The sequence below is a fragment of the Calidris pugnax genome, unplaced genomic scaffold (genome assembly GCF_001431845.1).
Source record: "Calidris pugnax isolate Ruff unplaced genomic scaffold, ASM143184v1 scaffold56, whole genome shotgun sequence".
NCBI classification, from domain to species: domain Eukaryota; kingdom Metazoa; phylum Chordata; class Aves; order Charadriiformes; family Scolopacidae; genus Calidris; species Calidris pugnax.
In genome coordinates, this window is record NW_015090839.1 from 12,013,105 (window position 1) to 12,040,501 (window position 27,397).

A 27,397-nucleotide genomic window follows, 5' to 3' on the forward strand; every position below is an offset into this window, starting at 1 on the left:
ACATGATGCCAAAATTTTAACAGCAGCTTTGGGGGGAGACTGCAATAAGTCGGAAAAGAAAATACTTTTACTCTATTTTAGGTGACCTCTAATCAAAAATTAGCAGCCTGTTCATTTTGGGAGATGTTGTGAGGAGCTTTTGTCTGACTGTATATGGCTCTTTCACATTTTGGTACAATTCAGACAGCTAACAGTGGGGTGCTAATAACAGATGACTGCGGAAACCCATCCATTTTAACCTGCAGAGTTTTAACCTGCAGAATTAGCATAGACTTTTATAACTATGTTTTTTTATTTGTTTAATCAGGTTTGTCATCATACATTTAGCAAATCCATTTCCACTTTGGGTGGATCTTCCTCAAGATGTGGTTTTGGGGTGTGGGTTGGTTTTTTTTTACAACAAACTAAATGACAAAAAGAGAGTTCTTTTCTTTTCCCATGTAGTCTGTAGCCTTTCCAACTTCCCTGACTTCAGTTTGTTTGTATGTCAAATTACAAACAGGCAGAAATGAGGGCACTATCGTATGAAGTTCCACAGAATGTAGGTTAATAGACGTGTAGTTAACCAGGGAATACTTGTGCAGAAAGCTTTGAATCTACTCATTAGTCTGTTCTATAACAGACAAACCATACAAACAAACCAGAACCAGTCCAGTGATAGATATATTTTCAAAATCACCTTGTTTGGTCGCCCAATCAGTGGATTATTTCCACACCGCTGATTAATGACATCACGGATCAGGTGTTTCTGTCCATTGTATGTTGTCAGGATACTTATCTTGTCTGCAGGATAACCAAGCAGGCACATATACATGAAGAGTGCTACAACATACTCTGCTTCACCAAGATTCTTAGGTTTAAAAGAAGAGAGGAAAAAAAAAAGAGAAAAAAAAGGGTTACTCAGCTTCTAAGGCTGGAAAGAATAAATGACATTATCATGTATTTAGACAAAAATCTCAGTGCTGAGAAACGTCTATAGATCCAATCTATTTGCTCACTTAAAAGCCATTTTGAAAGAACAAAAGAACCACAAGCAGGTTTAATAATTTCATTCCAATTCCTCTTCATTGCTGAAAATCTCTACATCAGTATTACTGTTAGTCACTGATTGACACTTTCCAATACCTAGTCAGAAGCTCCCAGTTTTACTTCAATACAAGATTAAAATCTAAATATTTAATAATCCTTTTAAATTCTATTTATGAGCTATTAAATATTTACACAGATGTATAAAAATGCATTTATATGCTTATAACTGTCTGCCCAACGGAACTGCCAATTTAACTGTATTATTACAGAACTCAACCAATACTTCATTTTTCCTTCTCAAAGGTCACATGCAAAAAGCTAGTTTTTAAAAAAAAAAATTACAAGCTGATAAGTCTACAGATACCTGCATTTAAATACAATGTTTTAAAAAACACTTAGCACTAATTTAACGTGGTTCCATATAAGCTCGCAAAAACATTGCAATGACTCGCTCTCCAGGGAGATGAAAGGAAGAACTAGTTGAACTCAAATAACTAAACTCCTTTCAACTATTCATTAGGAGACACACTTGAATTATCAAATCCAGTTATTTCTACTGAGGCCATATGTATTGAATTTTAAATGACCAGTTATTATTTTGCATTTTGTAACTTTTTTCCCAAGCCATAACTCCTAATAAATGTCTGTCCTAAAGCACCACTCTTCTGGCTGCGGTAGGTTTCGTCCTACTTCTGGACTGAAGTTACTCATGGCCTGTTTAAATCCCTTTTACATCAACAAAAATTATCCTTTAGGCTAAAATGTTACCTTTGATTGCTGACATTTATTTCTGCCCTATTTATACTGGGAATCTTACCCCCACTTGGTGTATGTTTGACTAGGCTAGACACACCAGCCTCTTTCACTTCCTCTTATTAAAGCAGCTCTGCATTCCTTGGAAAATGCAGTTGTTATGCACACCAGACAGCCGTTGGTATAAAGCTATTCTGCAAATCCTAACCCCCTTTAAACCTGGAAAGAAATGCCCAAATTCACAAAGAGAGAAATAATACATGGCAGGAATTTGTTACCTCATGAAAAACCATGCAATGTCACCAACACGCTCTGCTACTCTCTCTCCATCCTCAAGATCAGGAAAAAAATTTACTGTAGGACGTATTATAAGAGTTTTCTCATGAAAGCACTTTTATAATGATAAAGGAGTTCTGTGTCCTTGTGTGAGTGTTCTCACCCTTCTCTGGCCCAGGAGCAGACTATGCTCAGATTCTCAGTTATCAGAATCCTGTTTTTAAGGTGCTACTTTCAGCTGTTCCACAGGACAACTTTTTACTACTTCTACATTACAGTGTTACAGCTTAAAAAACAAAATCATAAGAAACTCTTCCCTCCAAACAACCCTGTCCTCAGACTAGAAATGAAATATAGTGGATAATGACTTACCACTGCTTTGTTCATTAATAGCACACTACTTTTTATTAAAAAAAAAAAAAAAAAAAGTGAGAGGAACCCAAGAATAAGCTAGGAATATCTTTCATACTTTTTAAAAAATAGATTAACATAACTCCCAACAATCTTCACAGGGAAAAAATGACCACAAATATTATCACATAAAAGTATATTGTTTGCTTTCTGTAATATTAAAGGAAATATAATTCCACTTTTGAATCAAACTCATTGACTTGCACACAGCTGCAGTCTGTAACTTCGCTGAAACCCAAATTGGCAATTTAGGTACTAGAGTTTGTTTTCATTTCTGTTTTTAGAACAAGAAAAATAAGAAGAATGAAAATGTAAGCATCTCATTCCAAAAGTTAAAGGCTTTCCTATATTTAAGAGAAATAGATGGAGACTGTTGTTGCTGGCTTAATTTGAAAATTTAGTTGAGAAATTCCAAGGCTAAGGTTATTTTTGGTAATTTACTTCAGCCTCAAATGTCTCTCTGCCTCTTATGTATATTTCCTGCAGTATTGTTTCCTTCTTTTATGAATGGGCTTTTTAGCATTCTTACATATAGACCAAATCAAAACAGTGACTCTTCAAACTCAAATGTGCCACAGAGCAAACTTTGATCCTTCACGTACAGGGGAAATGCTACTGTTTATTTCACTATCATGGCAGTACAACTGAATTACAATGGACTGTTATTTGCCATAGGCCAAAACAATGTTTCATAATGAATTATACACCAAATCTCACCCCTCTCGTAACACCGAGAAAGTGTAGATATCAAGCAAAATCATTCACTTTGAACAAAAAGAACAACATAATACATTATAATTTTCAACACTCAAAGCTGATTAATGGAAGGAAAAAAAAATCATGCACATGTATGACTATCTGAGAACATGAATTAAACATCAGTTTCTGGTATTGTGAAAGTCTTCACTGCAGATTTAATAAGCCACATCCAGATTAAATAAAGTATACATGTAATATTTCTCTTACCTGATAGAAATAAGGATTGGGTTCAGACTCTCCCACACCATTGAAGTCTTCTACATTTATAAGCTGGAAGTCATACAAAAAGCCAGCGTTGGCTGTTCTGAACTCTGGCAGAAGCTGCACATGGGGAAGGTTACCCAGGTTCTTGTAACGCCAGTTGTAGAGGTTGCATAAACTGCCCAGAGACACACAGAGACAAACCCCAAACAGTTAAAGCACGTTCTTGAACTCATTCAAAATAGTTCAGACACACACAACCCCTCGCTTGGAAGATGAATGCTGCCATAGGTTTTCAGTGGAAAAAAATATTGGTGAATAGCCTGTACATATATAAATGCACATACTTTTACAAACTATCCAGCAATCATCTTTTAGGTTTTGACTCTGTTTGGTTCTCTCTCACAGAAAACTTTAGATTTCACTTTTCAGAAAGCTCAATGCAGCACATTCACCCTGAAACCTGTTACACTTCATCAGCTCTGCTCTGAAGGGTACACATTTTGCAAAGAAATATAGTAGGAATTTTCACGGGGAACAAAACTTAAGGAATATTAATGCTTCTTTACAAAAAGGAAGGAGTAAAGGAAAAAGGATTTGCTGCATTATCTGCTGTAAAGCCTCTTAGCCTCTTACTGCAAAAAGAAATTTATTTTCTTAGTTTGTGTATCGCTATGTATTAACATGAGACGTGACAGGAAGCAACGAAAATCTACGTAATTCTTAATCATATCTGGTATTTATAGGGACAGTAATATAACCAAAATGCCTCAGCCAGAAATGCACAACAATCTCCAGAGCAGATGAAATAGCAGACAGGGTGAGCTACCTATTATCAGAAAAGACCCATACCCTCCCATAAGAGGGTATGGAAAAAATTCCTTGATCAAGAAATTGCTTGCAAAGTGAAGTAATTCTTCTGCTCTCTTATCTCGAAGAAGTTCCAAGATGTTACAAAATAGTAGACAGAAAAATAAATTTAATTTATCATCATACTCAGATATAATTTGCATTTTTAAAGTCATACTGAAAGTAAATTTTATGCATATGACTAGAAAATAATACTCTAGATATTCTTACATTAAAAAAAGTTCTCTTTCACATTGTTCCTTCTACTTTATGCCTAAAAAAAATTAGGATTTTAAACTCAACTTAAACAACAAGATCTTATACGGCATCATTTTCTCCTCTTTGGTTTTATTTTTCCTTGTTAATATGAAACCACAAACATGTACTTTACACAATAAATAAATTTGACCTCTAAATTACCACAATGAAATGACAAATACATGGATAAAAAGCTAGCTTACTGCAGAAAAGCAGTATCACTTTTAACTAAAAAAAAAAAAAAAAAGGCATTACGCTTTTGTGTGGAGAGCCTGGTTATGTCCAATCAAAATTGAAGCTCTGCTGAAATACTACAAGAAAAGTATATTTTTGTAGACCATAAGGGAAATATGAGATATTCAAGGCCAAACAAAGAACCTTTATTCGGCCTTGAATATATTAAATATATTCGTTTAGAAAAGGAAGTTTCTGGAAAAAGGTCTCAGCTGTAAAAATCCCAAACACTTAAGACTACTAAAATTCTCTTAAATAGCATTTTCATTAAAGTACTTATACAGTAGCAGAGTACTACTCTATTACAAAAAGAAAGTAAAACTGATTGCATCTCAGCAAAGTAAAATCTGACTTCCTAGTCTAAGCTGAAACAAATGGAATAAACCAACTAAATTAAAGTTTTGTAAACTGCTCTCCTAGTAATAGGAAAGAATTTTGCAATACTAGGTGTGTTTTTCCAATTTTTGTCCTGCTAGTTTCTTACAAAGTAGACATGCCATTTTCTCTGTCTCACCTTGCTCTTGCTCTTCCTTGTGCATCCAAATCAACAGTTGGCACTCCAACACGAACAAATCGTGTAAAAAGGGACTGCTCCATGTTGGAGTATTTTTGAAAAGCCATGTTCTTAATGACTGGTGGCAACTGATGGTGGTCACCAATCATAATCCACCGCTTCAAACGACTGAAGCCATCCTGGGGGTTCTAGAATTAAACAATTACACAATATAATTAAGGCGCGTAATTACAACACATTAACAGTCAAATTGGCTGTCTTAGATTAGCCCTAAATTTCAACATTTTTTCTTAAGCTACACTAAACTGCAGTCCTTTTAAAGACAACTACTAGCTTCTTTCCAATCTACTACCAGAAAAAGGGAGCAGTATTTCAAATAGTCTTGTTTTCACAAAGCAACAAGTAAGTTTACCTATTAAAATCAGCAGAGAAGCATAATGATCAGTATCATATTACATTGTTTTAAAGGCCAAAAGTAGCATATTATCAGAGGACAAAAGGAACAACCAATTACAGAAGTGACAGTAGTAAAAAACCTGATTTCTACACAGCACTGTTACTCTAGAACAGTCTCCTAAACATTACCTTTCGGATTCTGAGACAGTGGATATGAAGTGCCTAAAGCATCTTAAGCAATTTTAGTGCTCCAATGTCTGGGGCACAATCTGAGCCTGCTTTTCAAGCGTCTCCCTGGTTCATGTACCTCACCTGTTTAGCTCTGGAATTCCCACTTGGCCTCTTCCATGACCAGGATATGCCTCTAATTAATCTTCACCCCAGCTCCTGGACTGAGTGCTGTTCAGTATGTTTGCTCTATCTCTTTCCAGTTCCTCACTATCCTTTGTGTATCTATGTTACACACTGACAGAGCTCCTGAGGGAATATTGTAACATAGGGACAAAAAAGGACCAGACGTGTGGGTAATGTTATCCAGGAGTTAGAATCCTGATCATTTCCATCTGCCAGTTTTACAATTCAAACCCTCATTTCTTACACACTCCTGTGATATTTCCCTTTCCCCACTATTCAAGACAGAGTCTAAAATTCCTTTTCTTGCCACTTGAAGGGGAAGAGTACTGAAGCTCTTTCTGCAGAGAGCAAGGAACGAAAACTGTATTCTGGACTGTCCAGCTCATCAAGCCTGAAGATGCCTTAGTAAGAAAGCAAGAGGATGGGAATTATTTTCAATGGCATGGAAAAGATTTCCTTTTTTTTTTTTTCCAAAAAGGTTACTGATTTGGAGAAAATCCAGCATTCTATATAATCATTCTTCTCTTCTCAGCAATCTCAATCTCAGAGAAGGAGCCCTCCAAAGAACTCTGTTTTTAAAAATTTCTTACTCTGAATTGCAAGTGCAAGAAATCAAGTATTTCTACTGTGGAAGCTTAGTTCTTTAGGTTTTGTTAAAAATACCCTCAATTTTCCAGGACTATTTGGACAGCTCTTGTAAGAATGGTCACGGAATATCCCCCATAATATGGCTCCATGGTGAAAAGGTCTGCTTTAATTGCACAATACTCTTCAGTTTCTGCATTGCTCATATACACTTATTCCACCCCACCAGCCCAATGCATCTGGTTACTCAATGCTCATTCAAACATTTGAAAAACACTGTAAGATGCTTATTTCACTAAATATAATAAATTAATTATCAATGAAAACTATGGTAAAAGCCATTCAGGAATTATTCATTACACAGCACTACAGTACAATGTTGTAGCATTAAATTCAAGACTGCCAAAACACAAAAGCAATAGCCTAAAGTATTACAAGTGTCTTTATGCACAGAGATTTAAATACCTAATTGCAGAAGCCACCTAAATGACAACTTACACCTCCATACCTGACAGTTAGGGGAATCTAACTAAGCAGCAAGAAGAATTCTTGTATTTTAGGTTTAATGAAATTGAATGTTGTTCTAGAGACTACTGTCTACAGCCTGCAAGACAGAAAGGAACCAAGTATCTTTGATTGTATTATTATAATTGCTGAACTAATAAGTGGAAGAAAAGAGAGCTTGACTATCACTGTTTTTATGATTTGTGAGAAACCTCACCCAGTAGTGGCTTGCTCTCTAAACCCCCCAAACAAAACGGACAAATATGTGCTCCTGTCCAGAGTTCAGGCAGTATCTGGGGTTTAGAGGGTGAACTAGTTGCCTCAGAACCATCAAAACTCATCAAGTCTTAAACACGTCAAGAAAGTGTTAAAGAACTATATACATATCCCTTAAAAACCTACAGAGCTAAACAGCAGCTGAGAAAGGGACTGGAGCTTTAGCAGCAATATGGTTAACTTGGACGTGTATTCTTTTGTGCACTAGGCCCACACTGAGTTACTTTCCTGCAATTGTATTCTACTCCCCATTGTTAAAGTGGAAAATTAAAAAAAAATGACCTAAAATCACAAATATATCAAACATTTCATGGAGTTTCTATCACACCTTTTTCCATTTATATTAATTTTGTTTTAGAATTATTATCCAAAATCTTAAATGTCGTTTTCTATAAGACTTAAAATTATTGCTTTTCAATGAAAATATCTGCTCCAGGGAAAGCTTCTGAAAGGAAATTTAATTTTAGAATACGAGCAAATGCAGACTATGCATTTTTCAGAAAGCCACTGGAGTATGAATCAAATGAACAGCACAGACTGCCTTCAGTTTTACTGACTTCTCACAGCTAAAGGGTTTGCACAGAGCTCCTGAGAGAGCCTTTACTTCAGTTCCAGACATGCAATTTTATTATGATAATCTGAGATTACAGAGCTCCAGATGTGCGAGAAGCACATTTTGCTAACTTGTGAAATCCCCTAGCTCTTAAAACAGGAAAGTGATTCATCTCAAGCTCAGGTTGCTAAAAGCAACCAGAGATAACCTTCAGTGGAGGCACAAAAATTTCAAGACAGTCTGAGTGAACATGTTGAGCTTACAATGTTTGGAGTAAACGACTTTAGGGAAAGATACTCAATTTTAAAAGTAGCAGCATTGACCCTCCATTACAACAACCCCTTACGGTGCGGGGTCATTGCTTCCTGGCTCCCTAAAGACTGTGCTGTATGTGCTCCCTGTGCCATGCTGGCCCCTTTCCAGCTGCAAGACTTCCTCTGCTCAACTGCATCACATCTGCATTCCTTCATCTACCAATTGTTGGTTTGCCAAACACAGCACAAGCCGCCATTTATTCCAGGCTAAACATTCACCAATTAGCTAAACAAAAGGTGCATAATTATTGGGCAAAAGTAGAAGCAGAACCAGTAACCATTTCTTTTCTTTTTTGTGGGGTTGTAACATCAATTAGATGTTACTCCCTACTTGGCTCCAGTTTTCCTAAAGTTGCAGGTACTTCCTATCTCTCTATTTCCATTAATCTTGGCCGAAACTGATGAAACAGCACAAGCTGACAGGATGGCACAGAGCAATTTTGTAAGCCTTACCTTCTTAGGAAACAAACCCAACATTTAATTTAAAATATTAATTTAAAAAAAATTTGAAAATTAGCAATAATCACTATTAAATGAAAAACAATAAAAGTAACAAAGCCAGGACCTAGTTTACATAAGTATATTCGCTTTTTTGTTTTCAAAATGAAAGCCTGCTAATACGATTACTTAGTAAAAGCAATATAACATATTAGCTTACTCTGTAATATTAAAAAACTAGGATAAACAACTAATGTAGACCAATGTGAAAGTTCTTAGTGTCCACTCAAACGCAAGTATCAGTTGTAGGTTACTTTATGCACAAGATATTTTCCTTTTAATATTCTACATTGTTCAAGAACACTAACTTTCATTTATGATTTTTTGTAATATGTTTTATAATTCAGGTCTAACCTGCAACAGGAGAGGTATAAAGGTTTCGATCTCCAGAATCTGAGCAGACTCTTCCATTAAGATGTTGTCATACTGAGAAAGAAAAAGTAAAGAGGTGTCCATCAATCAAGTAATACAAAAGAAAGCATCAATTACTCATTTGGGTTTTATTGGATGGGACAGTTACAGCAGGATTTTACCTTACAGGAAAAATACCATATTACTAAAAATCAATGTCAGAAGGTGAAATTCTACTACATGGCAGATCTACCTCTACCAATCAGGGCTTACATTTTCGCTAGAGTGAAAACAGCACTGCACCATAGTTCTTCTTCCTCAAATAATTAATTTTTTAGTTAAACACAGTTATAAAGGCCATGGATTTGCCCATTTCTGCCTTTATTTTATTACTCAATCATATCACTGCTGGTCATCATCTAATATGGCAAATCTAACTTTTTTTTTAAATAGAGATGCACTACTAAGCACTTATATATATACAATAACTTCTTAAAAGTGATCTCACCTTTTACCTACAGAAGTTAAATTTTTCTTCACTAAAATTACAATCTGAAATATACTGATAAAAAAAAAAAATGCATCTCAAAATAATCTAGTTGCCTAGTTTTAGGACAAATGAAAAGGTTTATACAAGGGGGGGGAAAAAAACAACCCGAGCCGAAAAACAATTGGCATAGTAATTCTAGTATAATCATTACTTTGAAACCTAATTCAACCAGGTCATGTCGCTTCAGAGCAGCATGAGTACAAGTCATGGCAATGATTTTCGCTTCTTTCACTAATAGGTATTTGGATCTATCCAGGCCACTGCGGAGAAGTTCAAATGCTCTGAATTCCTATGGAGGAGAAAAGAAAATCTTAATAGTCAGAATTCAAAAAATTATTGCTTATAAAATATATTTACTCACAATATCTGCCCACCTTTTAAATATAATAAGATCAGCAAGTTATGAAGGTATCTACTGTTAACAATCCCATGTGAATAATTTTTTATGCTAAACCTGGAAACAGCAATATTTCAAAGAACAATCTTTTAAAAACAACATCCAAGAATTCTGTAACCTGTGTACATATATAAATTTGCAGACAATTATTTAATGTATTCTGAGGATCCCTATTAGAATCCCTCTCCCCCCCAAATTTTGGTTTACTGTATCTTCTTGTTTTCTGCTTCACTGCATCATAACATCACATCAAGTTCAGTATTAGAAAGACCAATACAGTTAATATGACCAAAGGATACCTACATCACCTTTACCCTAACTTTTAAAAGCCTCTCAAGCAATTCTGGGAAAAATAGAAGATAATCTGTTTAAGTTAATTCTAGGTTATCCCTCTCTAAATACAAAAACCCTGTGAGGATGAAAGGAGCAGTGACTGGCACACCAACCCTTGTAACCTAAATCAGTGAAAAAGGAACACGCAGAATGGCTCTTTCCTAAGATCAAAATAAAACAGATCAGACTCTTGTCCCTGCTGTGAAATACGTCTATATTACTTAAAGCTGGAAATTCTCACCTAAATGCCTTGCAAGCTAAAGAAGCTGCCTAGAGGCATATACTCCTTTTAGGATGTAAGGCAAAGGAGAATTTGGGAACTGTGTACAGTTTTTTATAGGATTACCCAGATCCCGCTTACCTTTAATAGTTACATTCTTACCTCAAGCTGAGTGAATATTTTCTTAACATGTCTAAAACACCCTTCAGCAATTTCCATATCTTCTTCATAGGATCTACCTTTGAAAATTGGTTGAGGAGCATTTGCAAAATACTGGTGAAAAGGAAACAAACTGGAAACATCCTTAACATCTGGCGATTTTCCACCTTTAACTTTCACTTTGCTGATATACTCCTCCCAACGAGACATTACCTATGGCAAACAAAAGTGTCATATTTACATGTTTTTGTATCACAAAGTCATTGTCAAGGTATAGTCTTGCGCACAGTATTTAAAAAAAAAAAAAAAAAAGATCACAAAAGTAAGGTATGTTTAAATAAGGATTTGACCTTGTATCAGGACAACACTTTTGATGCTGTGGTGGGTTCTAGCAGCGCTCCTAGTATTCTTCAACAGCTGATGACCATCTGATGTTTAGGCCTACACTGAAACTAGCCCAGAGTAACTTCTGTAAAAACCACACAGTGTATACATTTGATCCTAAGTACCACTCTACAAGTCTGCTTAAGCCACGCTAATTGCTAATAGAGACCATGTCCCTAAAAAATATATGGAAGGGAAACGTGCGATATACAATATATAGAAAAATCACCACTTTGTATACTATGCATCTGATTTCACACTAGCATGTAACACCACAAAACCTTTCTAGCACGATCATCAAACAGTTGCCCTAATGCTTGTCCAAAATGTAAAGCAGCCCACAGATTTTCCTATCTGAAGGAGAAACTTCAGGTTGGAGTCTTTGCCAGCAGTCGTGAAGAGCAGCAATGCTAGCCTTTCAACTGGTGAGTCATCACACAAGATTTAAAACAATAACAATACAAGTAATGTCACAATTATAGCTTTAGCTGTTACTGTGTTTTGAACCAACAAAGAAAATGCCTTTTTTTTTTAATACTCAGTTCTGAAAAATTCAGTCCAATTTTTACAAAGTGTTTCATAACATATTGAGGTCATACAGTAGAAGTATTTCAGTCCTTACTTGGTATAAGAAAAAGTGGCCAGCTGTTTCACAAGTGTAAGAAACATCTCCTGGGACTCCAAGACTCTCTTGCAACCGCCCAACTTCTCGCAGAAGTTCAAGTCTTCGAGCCAGGACATAATTAACTCTTCCGTATCTACAAAGTGGATTAAATATAACATAATTTGTATTTAAATGCATTTAATTCAAAACTGTTGTATCTTAAGTACCACAATGCGAGATTGGCAAATAAACAACACCCTCCAAAAAACCCCCCACAACTACCTACAGGTTCCAAAAACCAAGAATTTGCTATATGCTGAGTATTTCTATCAGTTGAGACCTAATAATTTACAAAGCCATCCAAGAACCATTACTGTAGAAAACGTTCCTGTTATCCTATCATGTCAATAAAAGCTTAACATTCTCATGATGTACCTGTAAAGCAGAAAAGCATTACTTTCAATGTGCAGTTTGGGAATTACGCTATACCACATGTTACGCAAACACAAGCAAGTTATACAAGTCTATGGAGCATCATAAATAGAACCTATACCCAAAGTTTCAGTATGATAAGGCTGATTTCCTTTGGCAATATATGAAGTGTCTTGCAATAACACTCAGCCCACCATAACAGACGGGTCTGCATCCACACATGGGAGGTCCTGTATTTACAGCTGCCAGTTTAATAACTTTTATGACTGAGTAGTTTGTAACTACTTTTTCCATTATTCCTCCTTTTACTCAATTCAAGCCCAATTTTTTTCCTTTATAAATCAATTTCCTTAATCCATGCACTCCTCCCATCCCAGAAGGGGTATGAGAAGAACAAAAATCATTGTATCACATTTTCTAAAAAGAAAACAAATTAAAAAGTGGTATAAATGGGTGAATTAAAGAATTGAGAGGAACAGGACACTCTTTTAAAAATGCATATGCAATTAAAAACTCAAATGTGAATAAAGGCTAAATTTCAAGTTCTTATTAAACTTACTAGTCATAAAATATGCTTTCTGCACAGAAAAAAAAAAGACCAATCACTATCCCTGGTAATCACAATGGGTTCCACTGTCTTATTTAGGAGGATAAGAGTAGTTAAAGCTGGAGATTTGAATTTACGAAGACACAACTGAATATGATATTGTTCACAACTGGAAAAAACGTTCCTCAGGAACTGTGACAGTTAAGATCCTTGGAACACTAAACAGCTTTTTCTTCTTCAACAAAACTAATCCTTTGTAATTACAAGTAACTGCAACTAGTTGAGGTTTTTTTTCTCACGCTTCCAATGTCCTCTTATTTCTCGCAATTCAAGTCATTGCTTTCTTTTACATATTCGTTCATTGCTACAAAAGTTTTCTCTAGTTGTGATCCCCTTTGTGTTTAAGTGGCAGCACCAGTTCAATCAGATCCTCTGCACCTTATGTTCTTGTACCCCCTGCCCAGCTTTGCTGTGCCTGCAGAGGTAGCAAGAAAGGAACACCAAGCTTGCCAAGCAGTAGAAAGTCCTTAAGCAGTACTGTGCCCTCTAGGGCAGCTTAACACAGAAAAACCAGAAACTCAGAAGCAACCTAAAAATAAACAAAAGGCAAATGGAAAGCAGAGTTCTCTTCTCACAGCAGTGCAGCCCACCTTCAAATAAATTCATCAGCCCCTATCCCTCCCCTCCCAAACTGCCAGAACCCGCAGGACTTCCAGTAATGTCTGGAGTTACCTTCAAAAAGAATGAAAACAGACCATGTAGAATGTCTCAAGAAAACCCCTTTTCATGATCAGCTCTACTGTTCAAGGAATATACTAAACTGTAGATATTACTAAATAAATATCTGCCATGGCATCACTTCACTAAGATTTTGGCTGTCAAATTTCTGAAATAATTTGACTATGTCAAAGCATTGAAATTTAAGAAAAAACCCCCAAAATCACAAGGTATTTAGTTTGCTAAATGAAACTCAACTATGCATACGTGGGTAGCTTCTTGTGACTATATATAATTTTTACTGCAGCTTTTGAGGTCAAAGTATTGCTACAATAATCCAGTACTGGACAGTTCAGTTATTTCCAGTGCATGACCCTTATACCCCTGCTTACATTTATGAATGTGTGTAATCTTACTGACGTCAATTGGACTAACGCACAAATATTTACAAGAACAGGTTCTTAAATCTTTGAACAGACATAGACTTGATAGCTTTCCTTACGTATGTTATTCTTCAACGTGCTTTTTACCAATAAAATAAGCAACTTTGTAATTAAGCAATATTCTAAAGAATTAAATCAGAAAGTTTAATTTCATGCTTACGTTTATTAATGCAATATTCACCATACCAGTAGAAGTGATATATTTGCATAAAAAAATTTGTAACTGCAACAATCTACCTTTAGTATTCAACTTTCTCTCACAGAACAGATCAATTCTATAAAATGTACATGGCCCCAGAATATAATGAACTGCACCTACTGAGGCAGCTGAGTTTGTGAACAAGCAACTGCCCGATTCTGCCTTTAGATTCTCGAGAGAACACAGTTTCTGTAGTGAATAAGAACCAAAATTACTTAACCCTGTACTGAATACAAGTGTACTCTGCATTACTGCAATGCAATAATAGGAGAAAGGTAAAACTTGCCACGCACAGCTCCTTGCTCATTTCCAAGGGGGCAGAAGGGATCCAACACATACATCTTGCTAAAACGTTTATGCAAGCGAGTTTATCATTAGCACCTCCTTTCTCACCTGCTGAAATCTTTCTCTGTCTCTAATTCCTCTTCTCCATGACCCAGACGCAGGAGGTGACGCTCATCAATGTCTAGAGCCATGATTTTTTCAAACAGCTGGTTCAAGGCCTAAAGATTGACAAGAACAGGAGAAAAGGTAGTTTTTAGAAGTCCAGAGGCTCTTGCAGGGGAAAACTGAAGAATTGTTGGTAAGCCAGCTACAAAATTATGCCTATTTTGGTATAAACGAAAGCCAAAGCAAACATGAAGTTAATACTGAAACTAGAGCTCTAAATCCCAAAACCAAGGAATTTAGCCTACTAAAACTCTTGTGTTTGCATACTTTATGCAACACTTAAATTTGATTTTACAATTTTTAAGCAATTTTAAAATTTTATTCTATCACCTCGTTAATTTCATTGATAAAGCTATCAGTTTATAAAACTGCCTCAAGAAGCACACTTTGCAAACACTGATTTTATTTGATGACTTTAAACCATTTAACTTTTTCTGTACATTAGAAGAGCATGATCTGGTACTGACTGGCAGGTGCTGTAACTGTATTCCGTATGGATAAATAAGTTTTGCTGAACTAAACTTCCAGGTGTGCTACCCTCCTTCCTTAAACTCTCCAATTCTCTCACAGCTGTACAGTTCAGTGTAATTATGTTTGAGAGTGCTGGATCACCAAGTTATGAAACAAAGAATAAACATGAGTAAGTTTCACTTGTACTTCATGTCAGCTGGAAGTCATGCAAATATGTTAAAATACAGTGTCAAGGCATAGGGAATGAACCCTGCTGAGATACAGTTTATATCCTGAAGTACAATTTCAAGGTCACGTTCTCATATTGGTCTTGTCTGGCAAGAAGAGTCTCCTACCTGCCTCAAATTATTTCCTTCCTTTTCTCACCAACAGAAATGCTCTCAATCCTTTCTCCCAACTTCGCTACCTGTTACTCTCCTGCAACCCACTGTAGACTGGCCTATATTACTCCAGTTGTAACTCCTCAACAAAATGAAGCCCCATCCACGCTTCTTTGAACAACAGCCAAAGTGTCTGTTCCCATCACTGCACACTTGTAAATTTGGATGGAAAGGGTGCTGGGCCACCTTGTCTAGATCGTGCTCTTGCCAAGAAGGTTGGATGAGATGATCCTTTTAACCTGGTATTCTACAATGATTCCATGACAATACCTACTACCTTTCATCCCTTCCCTTACAAATACAAAGCACAGAGCAATCAGTGTCTGAGAAAGCTAGTTAGCAAAAATCTGGCAGGCATGCAGTGAATGTGCATCTGTAAGAACTTTTTCAAAATAATTCCTAATTTCCAGCCCCAATCAGTTAAATATATTGAAAATTTCTGATAAATAGCTCAGAACTACAAATCTGAAATTGAAAAATTTAATTTCACATTATGCAACTGGCAAAACTGCACACAAGCCAACTCAAGTTTTCATTGTTAAGAAACAACTGCAAACCCAAACCTACTGATCTCAATACCTGCTGGTCTTCTTGATTTTAATTACATGAAAATTTCATACATGACTGACACTTTACCTGATTAGAGTGGGTAACTATAAGAGTTCGTTGTTCTGGGAAATTATGATAGAGATTAGATATTATCTGGACTGCTACATCCGTTTTTCCAGTACCAGGTGGACCCACTACCTGTAACCAAAACAAAATAGATTAAAAACAAACAAAAAATCAACACACAATTTATCAGAATGTTGCCCAATATAGAAATATAGCCAGTTGGAAAAAACCAGAACAATCTCACAAGACACTGACATCAAACATTAACAATAAAAAAATCTTGTTTCATGTACAATTGCTTGCTGGCTTCTGTGAACTTAGAACAGATGCACACACTATGAAAGACTTAGCAACACTAATGCAGATTCCTGCCTAAGAGGAATGCAGTAATACACCAATTACTTGCTGGCTTTTGAGAACTTCAAGAAAAAATACAATTAATCAGGAAAGACTAACTCAGGTTAGTTAGGAAGATTCCTGCCGAAAAAGAATATGGTAGTCCAGCATATGAATTACTATTCTGTTTCACAACCCATGAAAACAGACCTCCTAAGAGAAAAAAGACTGTTTAGCAGCCTCAGGACAGACTAGGGAAAAAGGCAAAAAAACCATCAAAACATGTAACTGAAAGAGAACAAGGTGAGGCAGATATAAAGAACAGCAAAAAAAAAGTCCATTCTTTTTATTTACTCAAAAATCTACAACTGATCATATATCAGAGAAATATAAGAGAAAAGTAATTCAAATATTCCACTGAGTCTATAGAGTTTATCCAAGATAAACTCTACCTCCTTGGGACACAGAAGCTTGTACTCAAAGTCTAATAGAGAGTGGTAAACCTTAAAAACCTTTGCAGAAATTTGCTGGTCAAAAATTACTTTCATAATAGATCTACAGCTTTGGTTTGTAACTTAGTTCTAGGAATCAGCAGGATATAAAAGATTGCATATTACATTTCACAAGACAGCAAAAAAAAAAAAAAACCTTCCTGAAGACAATTCAGTGACTTTCATTTCCTTTAATGGAGTTAGATCAAACTGAAAATGATGCAAGTAATTTAAAACAGCCAAAAATAACAGACATGGCAAAAGCTTAACAGTCTAAAACTAGCAATCCAACAACCAAAAAAGTAAATTCAGTTGTTGTCAAAAGTCTTCAGCCACTGAAGCACAGGATACAGTTATACAGAGATCAAATGTGTTTCTGTATGATTTTGTGAAGATGAGAGGATGTTGAACCTTTGTATGTTAATTTTTCATATTTTTAAACTATTAACAGAAGTATTCACATAAAAGAAGAGTATAAAATCCTTAAAAAAATTCTTACCATAGTTAGCCCAGGCTGCATTCCTGCACGTATAGCCTCAATCTGAGTATGGGTAAATTGAATAGTATTGCTGTAACAAAGCGAAACAAGATCAGAGAACTGATAGATTATGCCAACAGTTTTGATAAAAGCAATTATTTTAATAAGTTTGATTTAAATTAATTGGCTACATGTTTATTCAGAACCACATGCCTGCAAACGATTACCTTTTTTACAGGCATGACAATCTTGCAAGACAGTAAATCATGTCGTCCACGTAACAACAAAATCATCCCATCTAAAAGACTGTTTGCCTTTAGTTATTATTTGATGAGAATACTGTAAAAATATTTAGGTACGATTCTCCTAATGTTTGAAGTCCTGACACAATACTAAAAGACAGTATTTCTCATTGTTCTTCAAGGGATTTTTTTTAACAGAGAACAGATAATAGACTAGTTTGATTTTAATGTAAAACAAACCAGTCTCATATTCAAATCTTCTTTCGGCAATGAAGTCAAAATGACATTTTATTTACAATCACCGATATTATTTTGAAGTATTTCTGCAAATGAACTGCTAGGCATGTTACCATTTGTCAATAAATTCTCATCTGTTTATTACCGTTTTGGTTGATTATATGGATATGGTCCCCTGTTTGGAATGACATGAGGCTCTACAATCAGTGTTTTAGCTTCTTCAGGTTTTTCTTCATTCCCATCATCTTCTTTCCTTTTCTTTCCTTTACCGCCCTTTATTGGGAAAGTTATCCTGTAACACAATTTGAGACTACACTTCAACACCTTCTCTAGGACACTAGACTGTCTTAAAAGTTTATACACAACAACTTCTTTTTTTTCCACCATTATGACAAACTTTCTCACAATATGGAAACAAGAGCTGCAGACAAAGTATTAATGAGGACAGGGAAAAGAGATTACAAATAAATCAATAAAGACAATTTTAAGAAAGCATATTTGACAAAAAGTGTATCAGAAGTGCTCTTCACATAGCTTGAAAAGCCAGAAGCAGTTTAGAGAGAGCCAGCTGGAAAAAATACTGAAGGCATAGAGTTCGTAAATGAAAATGGAAAGGACAGGAGTAAAGTTATAATAGAAAGCCATCAGCACTCTCTGTTCAGCAGTAACAACTTGATTTTATAGCCCTCTGTATCATATGTTAGCAGGCTTCTCTAATTCAGAAATAAGTCCCGGTGAAGGAATTCCAATGGCTATCCAAATGTCTTGAGAAAACAACGCAGACATCTTTAACAGCAATAATCTCTTAGTCTCTTTACAGGACAAATGCAGCCGAAGGAAGAGCAATAGCTCTTCATAAATAGGAATATCTGTATTTTAATCTATGAACTGAAAATGAATACCAGTTTATTGGGGGAAATTGTGCATGCTATCTTGTCTTGACACCTTTGGACTATTTTTGTATCATTATACAGCGTTAGTGCCTTCTCCACACATATTCTGCAGGCAGTGGTTGAAAACGAAGCATGGAAGATTACCTCCCTGCTTTTCAAGGTTAAATTTAGCCATGACGAGAGCTGACTGGCGTGAGGGGAAAGGCATCTTCTCCCTTCCCAGTCAAATCTATTCCTTCAACAGGAAATATATTTCAATTCTTATTAACTTATACAGGAAAAAAGATAGCGTTTCTTCAGTCCAGCTAAAGAAACTCTGCTCCAACACCATGCACTGTGAAATTCAGTTGCCAAGTCCAAGGAGGTCCACCAGGGGGGACAGAACTGTCAAGAATAAAAATGTTGGACAACGGCACCACTGAAACAAAACATTTAAATCTCATTTAGTGGTCACAAAGGTAGGCATCCTATTTCAGAAAGCACTTTAAATTAAAATAAGTACCATGTGATTTCAGACTTAATTATTTTGAGTGAATGGTGCTTCCAAACGCTCAAATTTTAACTGATGTTGAAATTGCTGTTCTTAGCTTGCTTTAGTGTTAGGAAACTACGCAATTAAAAAATCTTTAGGCTGAACTTAAGGAAGTTAGATACCCTAATGCAAAAGCAACTACGCGTCTCGATTTTATATCACACTGTTGCTTTTCCCAGATATTCAACAGGCTGATCTACAAGCAATGCTCTGATGCAATTTTGTACAAAACAGAGCAGACCCTGGTCCTGAGCCAAACTGTAGGATACTTAACTCTGTTATATAACTATTTAAATCTTACTATTCACATATTAACTCCTTTTCTTAAAAGAAAGAGCACATCTCTTCAACCACTGAAGTCCACCTGACAATGCACTTCAGCAAGAATACGAGACCAGGAGTACTTGAAATATTGAGAGCACCTGAAGGGGGGTATTTGCAGAGCTGGGTTGTCAACAGTCACTTTAATATTGTATCCAGGAAAGCTAGCTCTTAAGTGATCAATAGACAGGAAAGTGTCATTAAAATCCAGAGTTGCAATCTGATTTGGCATTTTCGAATAGTGTGCACTACTTGGGTCTCCATATCCAAGAATGATGTCATGCAGCCAGTCAGGAACCACACAATCTGTGTTCATCAGATTCCTAATAGTCTCCAGAACAGCCTGTAAATTAGAAAAACAGAAAAAGCAATAAGAGAGATTGACTTTTTACTAAGAACACGCGACGTACTGAAGACTAAACAAGTCTATTCTAAGATGCCAGCACATAACACTATCATCACTAATCGCAGCGATACCCTTGTTTTCTTTTATCCAGCTGATGTTAGAAGCATTTGCAGATGACATGGAAAGCTTGCACCCAAACTGGTAACAATGTGAAAAATCTGCAAATACATGCACGGGACTTACGTAAAACCAGCATAGAATGGTTTGCATTGTGATTTGCCTGCAATTGAGCCGCAAGTACACGGCAAAAATCTGAAAGGTACACTCACATCTAATGGCAATTCTGAGAAAACTGAAGCAGCACTTCACTTCTGACTACACTAAAGAGCATACAGATGTGAATTAAAAAAAAAAATAAGTCTATAGTGCCAGCATGCAAACAGGATTTGGCAGAGCTTAGTTGTGCTTATAACATAAAATGAACCTGCCACAGATATACAACATAAACCATCAGTTCTGGGTGGTTGGGGTTTTTGTGGGTTTTTTTTGTGTTTTTTTTTTTAAAGTAAAGTTGTAAATATGAAGTTCTGTGAAGCCCACCAATCCACAACTGCATGGCACCAGAACATTCTGGGCAGACCACAAGCCAGTGTTTCACACCAGAAGCATCTTTCCAGATACAGAAAATAAAAAGGCCTGCCTCCCTCTTTATCCATCTGCACAGAACTTGCTGAAGAAGCCTTTCAAACGAAAATCACTTCAATTATGCAATGCATGATTTTAAGGCACCAAAAGAAAGGCAGTTTTTAGTTCATGTTGCATTTTCATAATGGAAAACTCAAGGAACATTAAAGATTCAAAGGTCTAAATGATCTAACAGCAGAGAAACTAAGCATGTGTACAAAAAGTATTTTCAGGTTTGCTCCCAACAAAAAAACCCCAACAGTATCTTGTGCTGCATTAGGAAGTTGCCAGCAGGCCAAGAGAGCTTCTCCTTTCTCTCTGCTTGGCACTGTTGAGGCTGAATCACAGAATCAGAAAGGTTTGGGCTGGAAGGGATCTTTAAAGGTCACCTAGTCCAACCCCTCTGCAACGAGCAGGGACACCTTCAACTACATCATCATGCTGTGCAGAGCCCCGTCCAACCTGACCTTGAAAGTTTCCAGGGATGGGGCACCTACCGCCTCTCTGGGAAACCAGTTCTAGTGTTTTACCACCCTTATCACAAAAAAACCCTCTTTCTTATATCTAATCTGCATCTACCCTCTTTCAGTTTAAATCCGTTACTCATCCTATCGCTACAGGCTCTAGTAAAAAGTCTGTCCCCACGTTGTAGGCCCCCTTTCAGTACTGAAAGGCTGCAATAAGGTCTCCCCGGAGTCTTCTCTTCTCCAGGTTAACACCCCCAAGTCTCTCAACCCGTCTTCATAACAGAGGTGTTCCATCCCTCTGATCATTTCTGTGGACCTCCTCTGGACCCACTCTAGCAGGTCCATGTCCTTCTTGTGCTGAGGACTAGGGTCTCACCAGAGCAGAGTAAGTAGAGGGGCAGAATCACCTCCCTTGACCTGCTGGCCACGCTTCTTTTGATGCAGCCCAGGATAGGGATGGCCTTCCGGGCTGTGAACCTCCTCTGGACCCACTCTAGCAGGTCCATGTCCTTCTTGTGCTGAGGACTAGGGTCTCACCAGAGCAGAGTAAGTAGAGGGGCAGAATCACCTCCCTTGACCTGCTGGCCACGCTTCTTTTGATGCAGCCCAGGATAGGGATGGCCTTCCGGGCTGTGAGCATACACTGCTGGCTCATTACCAGCTTGTCATTCACTGGTACCCCCAACCAAGGTACCTTACCTTGAAATTGTTTTCTTTTGGTTTTCTTCTCATTATTATATTAAATGTCTCATAAACATCTTCTGCTCCATTTTGGATTGTATTGGTCATGTCTTGTTGATACTGGTTTGGGTCCAGAAATACTCTGTATGTTCTGCAGTCCCCTCTAAGTCTTGGTTTGGGTTCAGGGCCTGCCCGTAATGAAATAATAAGATTAAAATTTGAAGTAGTGTTACAAGCAGATTATCACTCAATTAAGTGATACATAATCATTCCTAAAATGAAATTTAGACAAATTTATGTGATGAAACTAATTTCTGGATGGCATTACAAACATTCTTATTACCTGTTTTCATCCCACTTCTAATAGAGTTTTTGAATATATGCTATTTTATTCCTAAAACCAAAAGATAATGGATTTATTAATTAATCTAATTATATCAGATTTTACCAGAGGAAAACTTGTTAACCTTTCTCAGGCTGCTTATGGAATTAGTTTGTTTTTTCAGGTAGGAAATTAATTCAATGAGAATTACTCAAAAGAGAAGCAAGGCAATGATTAGGCTGTTAGCAAATAAAAAAGAAAAAAAGGAGAAAAAAAGTAAATATTTTGAATTAGCTTTGGTATGCCATACCTTCTTCAATAACACGTCCTTTCTCATCCAACATGCCCTGGATTTCACAGCCTCTGACATACACCAGACCAGTTTGCTCAACAAAAGGTCGTCGTCGGTCAAACTTGGTGCCATAAGGTTGCGTGGGACGTACCGTGATCAAAAAGCAGACATCATGTTTACGCAGACCTGATTCCAAAAAGAAATATTCAGTGATTTGATTGAATGCCATTTCCTTTTTCTGTTCCTTAATAGAGATATCTATATCTACACACAATAGAATACATAACAATTTCTTTCAAATAAAAACCCAACTGTTTACAGAGAATGAGGTGTTCTGTTTCAAAATATGCCTTTAGCTTAGAGGATACAGAACCATGGGATATCGTCATCTTTTCCACTATTCCTGCACACTAATATCTGCTAGGACTTTACAGATGAAAAGGAGAAAATGTCCACTTTTTTTCATGACAACAAAAATTTATTTCAAGATTTTTCTTCTGTCAATAATCTCACTTAATTTACAAAATCTAGATATTTTCAGTCTTGTCTCAAAAGTTGTGTGCCATCAATCTCTTATTCTCAGTGCTTTCTTCTGGATTAACCTCCAATTTTATTTTCTTTCACAACAATTTAAGTCCAGTGGCTAGAACTGGGCACAAAATCCTAAGCAGTTATTTTAGTTATCTACTTAATAGGGTAAAAGGTCACTTAGGTTACTTCTTTTCCATCCTACATTCCAGTTTATAAATCCCCATATGACTTGGTTGAGCGTTTTCCTTTCTTCCTCAGCAGCAACACATTGTTGTGGAGTCACATTTGCTTTTAAGCAACAATGTCCTTGAACTCTTTTCATTCTGCAGAGCTAGCACCTAACAAGTTATTCCCCCAGCGTGCATTTGTGCAGTGACTTGTTCTTCCTTTAGTTTAGTATCTTAATACTCATCCCTGCTGAACTACACCCTACTTTTAAATTGCAATTTCTCCAGTTCACTAATGTAATTTTAAACACTAATCCTTTTCTTTATTATGCCTACAGATTCTCACAGATCTAAGACACCTTCAAAATTCATAGTAAACCCATGCTGTATTTTTCATAAGAGACCAATAACTTCTTATTACTCACTGGATATTATCCAACCTAATAAGGTCTTGAGGAAACTGCTTTATGTCAGGCAATGATTCATCAATTCTTTAACTCAGGTTTGATTAAGTTAAATCATTACTGCTTCCAAAATCACAGAGGCTGTTCCACTATAAAGCTACCTTCAGCACAGTGAAGTCTGCTGCCATCCTCCCAGCTTTTCTACTTTAATAGAAATCTACATTCCCAAACTTGTATCTGCTTATTTATCACACGCTCCAGCTTTAGCATTTTGCTACGTGACCTGTAATCACACCATTGCAGCTCCAGCACATTTAACAAGTTTCTCTAACAAAAGAGAAGGGAGTGACATTTACTGATAATCCAAGTACAAGTACATGCTTCTACACCACTTGCCAACACGGTCAACTAAAGTTCAATTCCCCAAGCAAGAGAAGTGTTGCCTGTGGATACTTACAAGAAACAGTATTTGGTACAGTCAACACTTCCTAATAGTATTCAAATACACTGAAAACTACTAAAATGCACTGGTTTGAATTAAATCAAAATCTGTCCTCTTCAGATATCACATTCCCCGCTACTTTTCCATTATTACATGATGAGCACAAATATTAATTTAAAATGCGAAGTTACTCTTCCACATTCCCTATAACGAGCAGAATTTTAGTTATAAACTGAATGACATCAAGCTGAAACAGCAAATGTTCTGTTCTCAATGGATGTGTAAATACTTTAATAATTTTGATCTTTATTTTAAGCAAATAAAACCTTCTTAGACTTGGAATTTGAGTAATTTTGGGTAACTGACTTTTAAACAGTGCATGAAGACTGGCAAATCTGTATGTCAGATTAAAAAAAAAAAACACCTTTCTTACAAATAAGATTACATCAAAATGTATTTTGACAAGCACCTATTTTGAGCACCTTATTTCAAAGAATGTAAGTACCTTCCCATTCATCTTTGATGTTATCTCGGACATTCAAATTAATCGTAACATCTGCTCGTACTCGCATGGGCCAGTTTTCACCAATATTGGGTTTTGCCACCTCCACCACGGTGAAAGAGACAATGGGTTGTGCCATCCTGGCCCATCCACCAAAGACCACACCTCCATATTCTGATAACCTGAAAAAAACCAAACCAACAACCCCCCCAAACGTCAATGTTCTGTTAGTCATTATCAGGTAACAATTCAGTTCTTTATTTTTAAACTGTGAAACAATTTATCTCACAGTCAGCTCTGAGGCAAAAGCAGAAGTATTAATTTTACATGCTACTGAAGTAGATTCACATAATCCTGCACTTCAGAACTGATGCATAAGATGAACTGACTTACTCCTATATTTCAAGAAACAAAGGCAACTTATGCTGGCATTATAAAACAGATAAAAAAGACCCAACAAAATTCACAGAGAGGAAAGAGAGAAGATAACAAAAAGCAATGACTAAATATAAGAGATAACACACCAAATGAACCCCTGAAATCTATAGAGGATCAAAGTGTGGCAGATGGTAAATTCAAGAATACTCAGTAACACCCTTCATAAACCCAAAGAGGTGGTGGTAAAGTTTCCAGATTTTGTAATGTCAGCCAAGGCTGAGTACTTTCAGGAAACTAAATCACCCGTCTTAAGGCAACAAAGGTTGGCTTCCAGCATCCAACAGACTGTCTTAACACAACTACAGGGATAAGTACCAACACAACCTTACAAAATCATCCCACAGCATGGCAACACCTCATGGAAGAAGTTAGTAAGAAACATAGCATGTATGCAATTATTTAGAAAACATTCGTTACTATATATTTCTTATACACACACAATATCAGTTATTCATTCTTGAACCCACTTTGATTACAAGTGAAGTTGAACTGACTGGTTTGCATCAGCTAATAAACATTACCATGGTTTCATCCTGCTGACGCTGTCTTCGATGTCCTGCCTGATCTCGTAGGTGGACTCCAAGCGGAAAAGATTGAAGTTCCTCAGCAGGTAGTCATGAAGAGTCAGAAACTGTAGATTCAATTTGGGAAGTGCAAGACAGCCTAAGGGGGTAAGGGTGGAATGGAACAGGAATTTGATAGATAAACAAAAAGATGAATTAATATATTGGTTATACAGATTCATAAATACGTACACATACTATTCTGTAACTACCATAGCTGTTATCCTGAGAGATTCTAAGAACTACTCCTTTTATACATATACACCACTAAAAATCATACATTTTTCAGGTTTTCTCTAAATGAACCTGCACAAGATTAAAGGAATTTTCATCCTTCTGGCAGCAATACAGTGAACTCTCTAAAGACTGATTCATTCCCTGTATTCAGACTACAACAAAATTGATTTTATAAGACTGCAGGACAAGGTAACAGGACTTTGGGAATTCAACAATTAAGACAGCATTAAATAATAGTGAAAAAGGTTCATTAACTAATAAAAACAATGCGTTATCCAACGATCCTTCATTCCAATCCTTTATGTTTATTTGAAGTCACAAAAACCATTAACATACAAAAAAGATTTAAGCCAAGAAATCAAATTTTAATACACAAGTTTTTGTTGCTGTTACAGATTTTTTTTTTCTTTAATGAGAATGAAAAATATGGGAAGATTAGATCTAACTACTAAATGAGTATTAAGACTCCTAGACAGGTCCTAAAGCTTGCACAGCTTGAAGATAGTCTAAGATGCAAATTTTCCATAATACAGATTCCTATATGGTACTCATTTAACATTTCTGGACTGAAGTTCCAGTTTGACACCTACACTTACGTCCTGTGAAAGCATCAGGCTTTTGTAACTTGCAATATTATCCTTGAAACCTTTCACTGGTGTATGTACTACATATTGGCTTTCACACGCATTGAGATACAATGGCAGTGAAGAAAGGCAACAGAACGCAGTAATTTCTATTCTGGAAAGCCTCATGGTGACAAAATACTTTAACACATTTCCCAACACCAAGTAACAAACCCTGTCCTCTAAAGCTGGCTATATGCACAAAGGGCCTGAAGCAACACCTCTTTAAGGCTGTACAGCATTTATCAGATGCTCTTTATTCTTCCTTCCCCCTCACACTAACACATATATTGTGATTAATGTCTTTGGCTAATAAAACACAAAATACACACACACATTGCATGGACAAGTTCAAGTACTGCAAAGTCAGCCTTTGAATACAGTCTGAGTGACAGCCAGTAAAGCTATCTTGATTTGTATCTAAAAACCTGAATGTTCCAGAGTAGTACAGCAACCTCTGTGTTGTTTACCAAAATAAAAAATAAAAATTAAAAAAATTTTGGTTTATATATTTATTTCCTAGAAATTACAGTAATCACCCTGTTTTGGTTTTTTTTTGGTTTTTGTTGTGCCTTTTTTTTTTTTAAAGGATAAACCCCGTATCAGGAGACCTACTATTCAGAAGAATCTGAATCAGCTTTTAACTACTTGCATTATAGCAAACATAAGTACTTCATCTCTTCTCAAGCAGATCTCTAGATGGCATTTGTATCATGTCTATTTGGAAAAGATCCTTTGCTTCCTATAACCCTGCCTTATCTAAAGGGGTCAAATTTCAAAAATCTCTTCCTTCTCATTAATACTCATTCACAGAAAATTTATCCCAAAAATCTAATTTCTGTTAAGCAGCTGAATTTAAGGCTTATAGCTACACAAAAAGCCCTCTGTATCTAAACTACACAGAGGAGGGTACAGAATACTCCCTGCTCAAACCAGAAACATACTTTATACTGGTCTTCAAAAACATATAATGTTATTTGGAATTTCCACATTCCAAAGTAAAATTTTCACATTCCTAATGAAAATTCTCATGATCCACATTCAACTAAGTTTTTTACAGTAACTAGACAAAAATATACATGCTGCGTATTGCAAAGCTTAACATTACATAATTCCTTGTTTGCAATACCTGCCGTTTGCTTCCTTCATCAC

The 27,397-nt window shown here is 36.3% G+C and overlaps 1 protein-coding gene across 1 annotated transcript in view; it reads right to left on the minus strand.

Moving 5' to 3' along the window:
- AQR (aquarius intron-binding spliceosomal factor) overlaps positions 1–27,397 on the minus strand; it is a 53,924-nt gene that overhangs the window by 6,392 nt on the left and 20,135 nt on the right. Inside the window, exons 16-31 of the mRNA XM_014941989.1 lie at positions 25,344–25,485; positions 24,388–24,566; positions 22,357–22,524; positions 21,743–21,912; positions 19,648–19,889; positions 17,946–18,092; positions 17,343–17,412; positions 16,038–16,148; positions 14,494–14,603; positions 11,781–11,916; positions 10,778–10,987; positions 9,817–9,954; positions 9,119–9,190; positions 5,285–5,472; positions 3,436–3,607; positions 680–850 (exon numbers count right to left, since the gene is read on the minus strand). Coding sequence (XP_014797475.1) covers positions 680–850; positions 3,436–3,607; positions 5,285–5,472; positions 9,119–9,190; positions 9,817–9,954; positions 10,778–10,987; positions 11,781–11,916; positions 14,494–14,603; positions 16,038–16,148; positions 17,343–17,412; positions 17,946–18,092; positions 19,648–19,889; positions 21,743–21,912; positions 22,357–22,524; positions 24,388–24,566; positions 25,344–25,485 — 2,426 coding nt within the window. The remainder of the gene's footprint in view (positions 1–679; positions 851–3,435; positions 3,608–5,284; positions 5,473–9,118; positions 9,191–9,816; positions 9,955–10,777; positions 10,988–11,780; positions 11,917–14,493; positions 14,604–16,037; positions 16,149–17,342; positions 17,413–17,945; positions 18,093–19,647; positions 19,890–21,742; positions 21,913–22,356; positions 22,525–24,387; positions 24,567–25,343; positions 25,486–27,397) is intronic.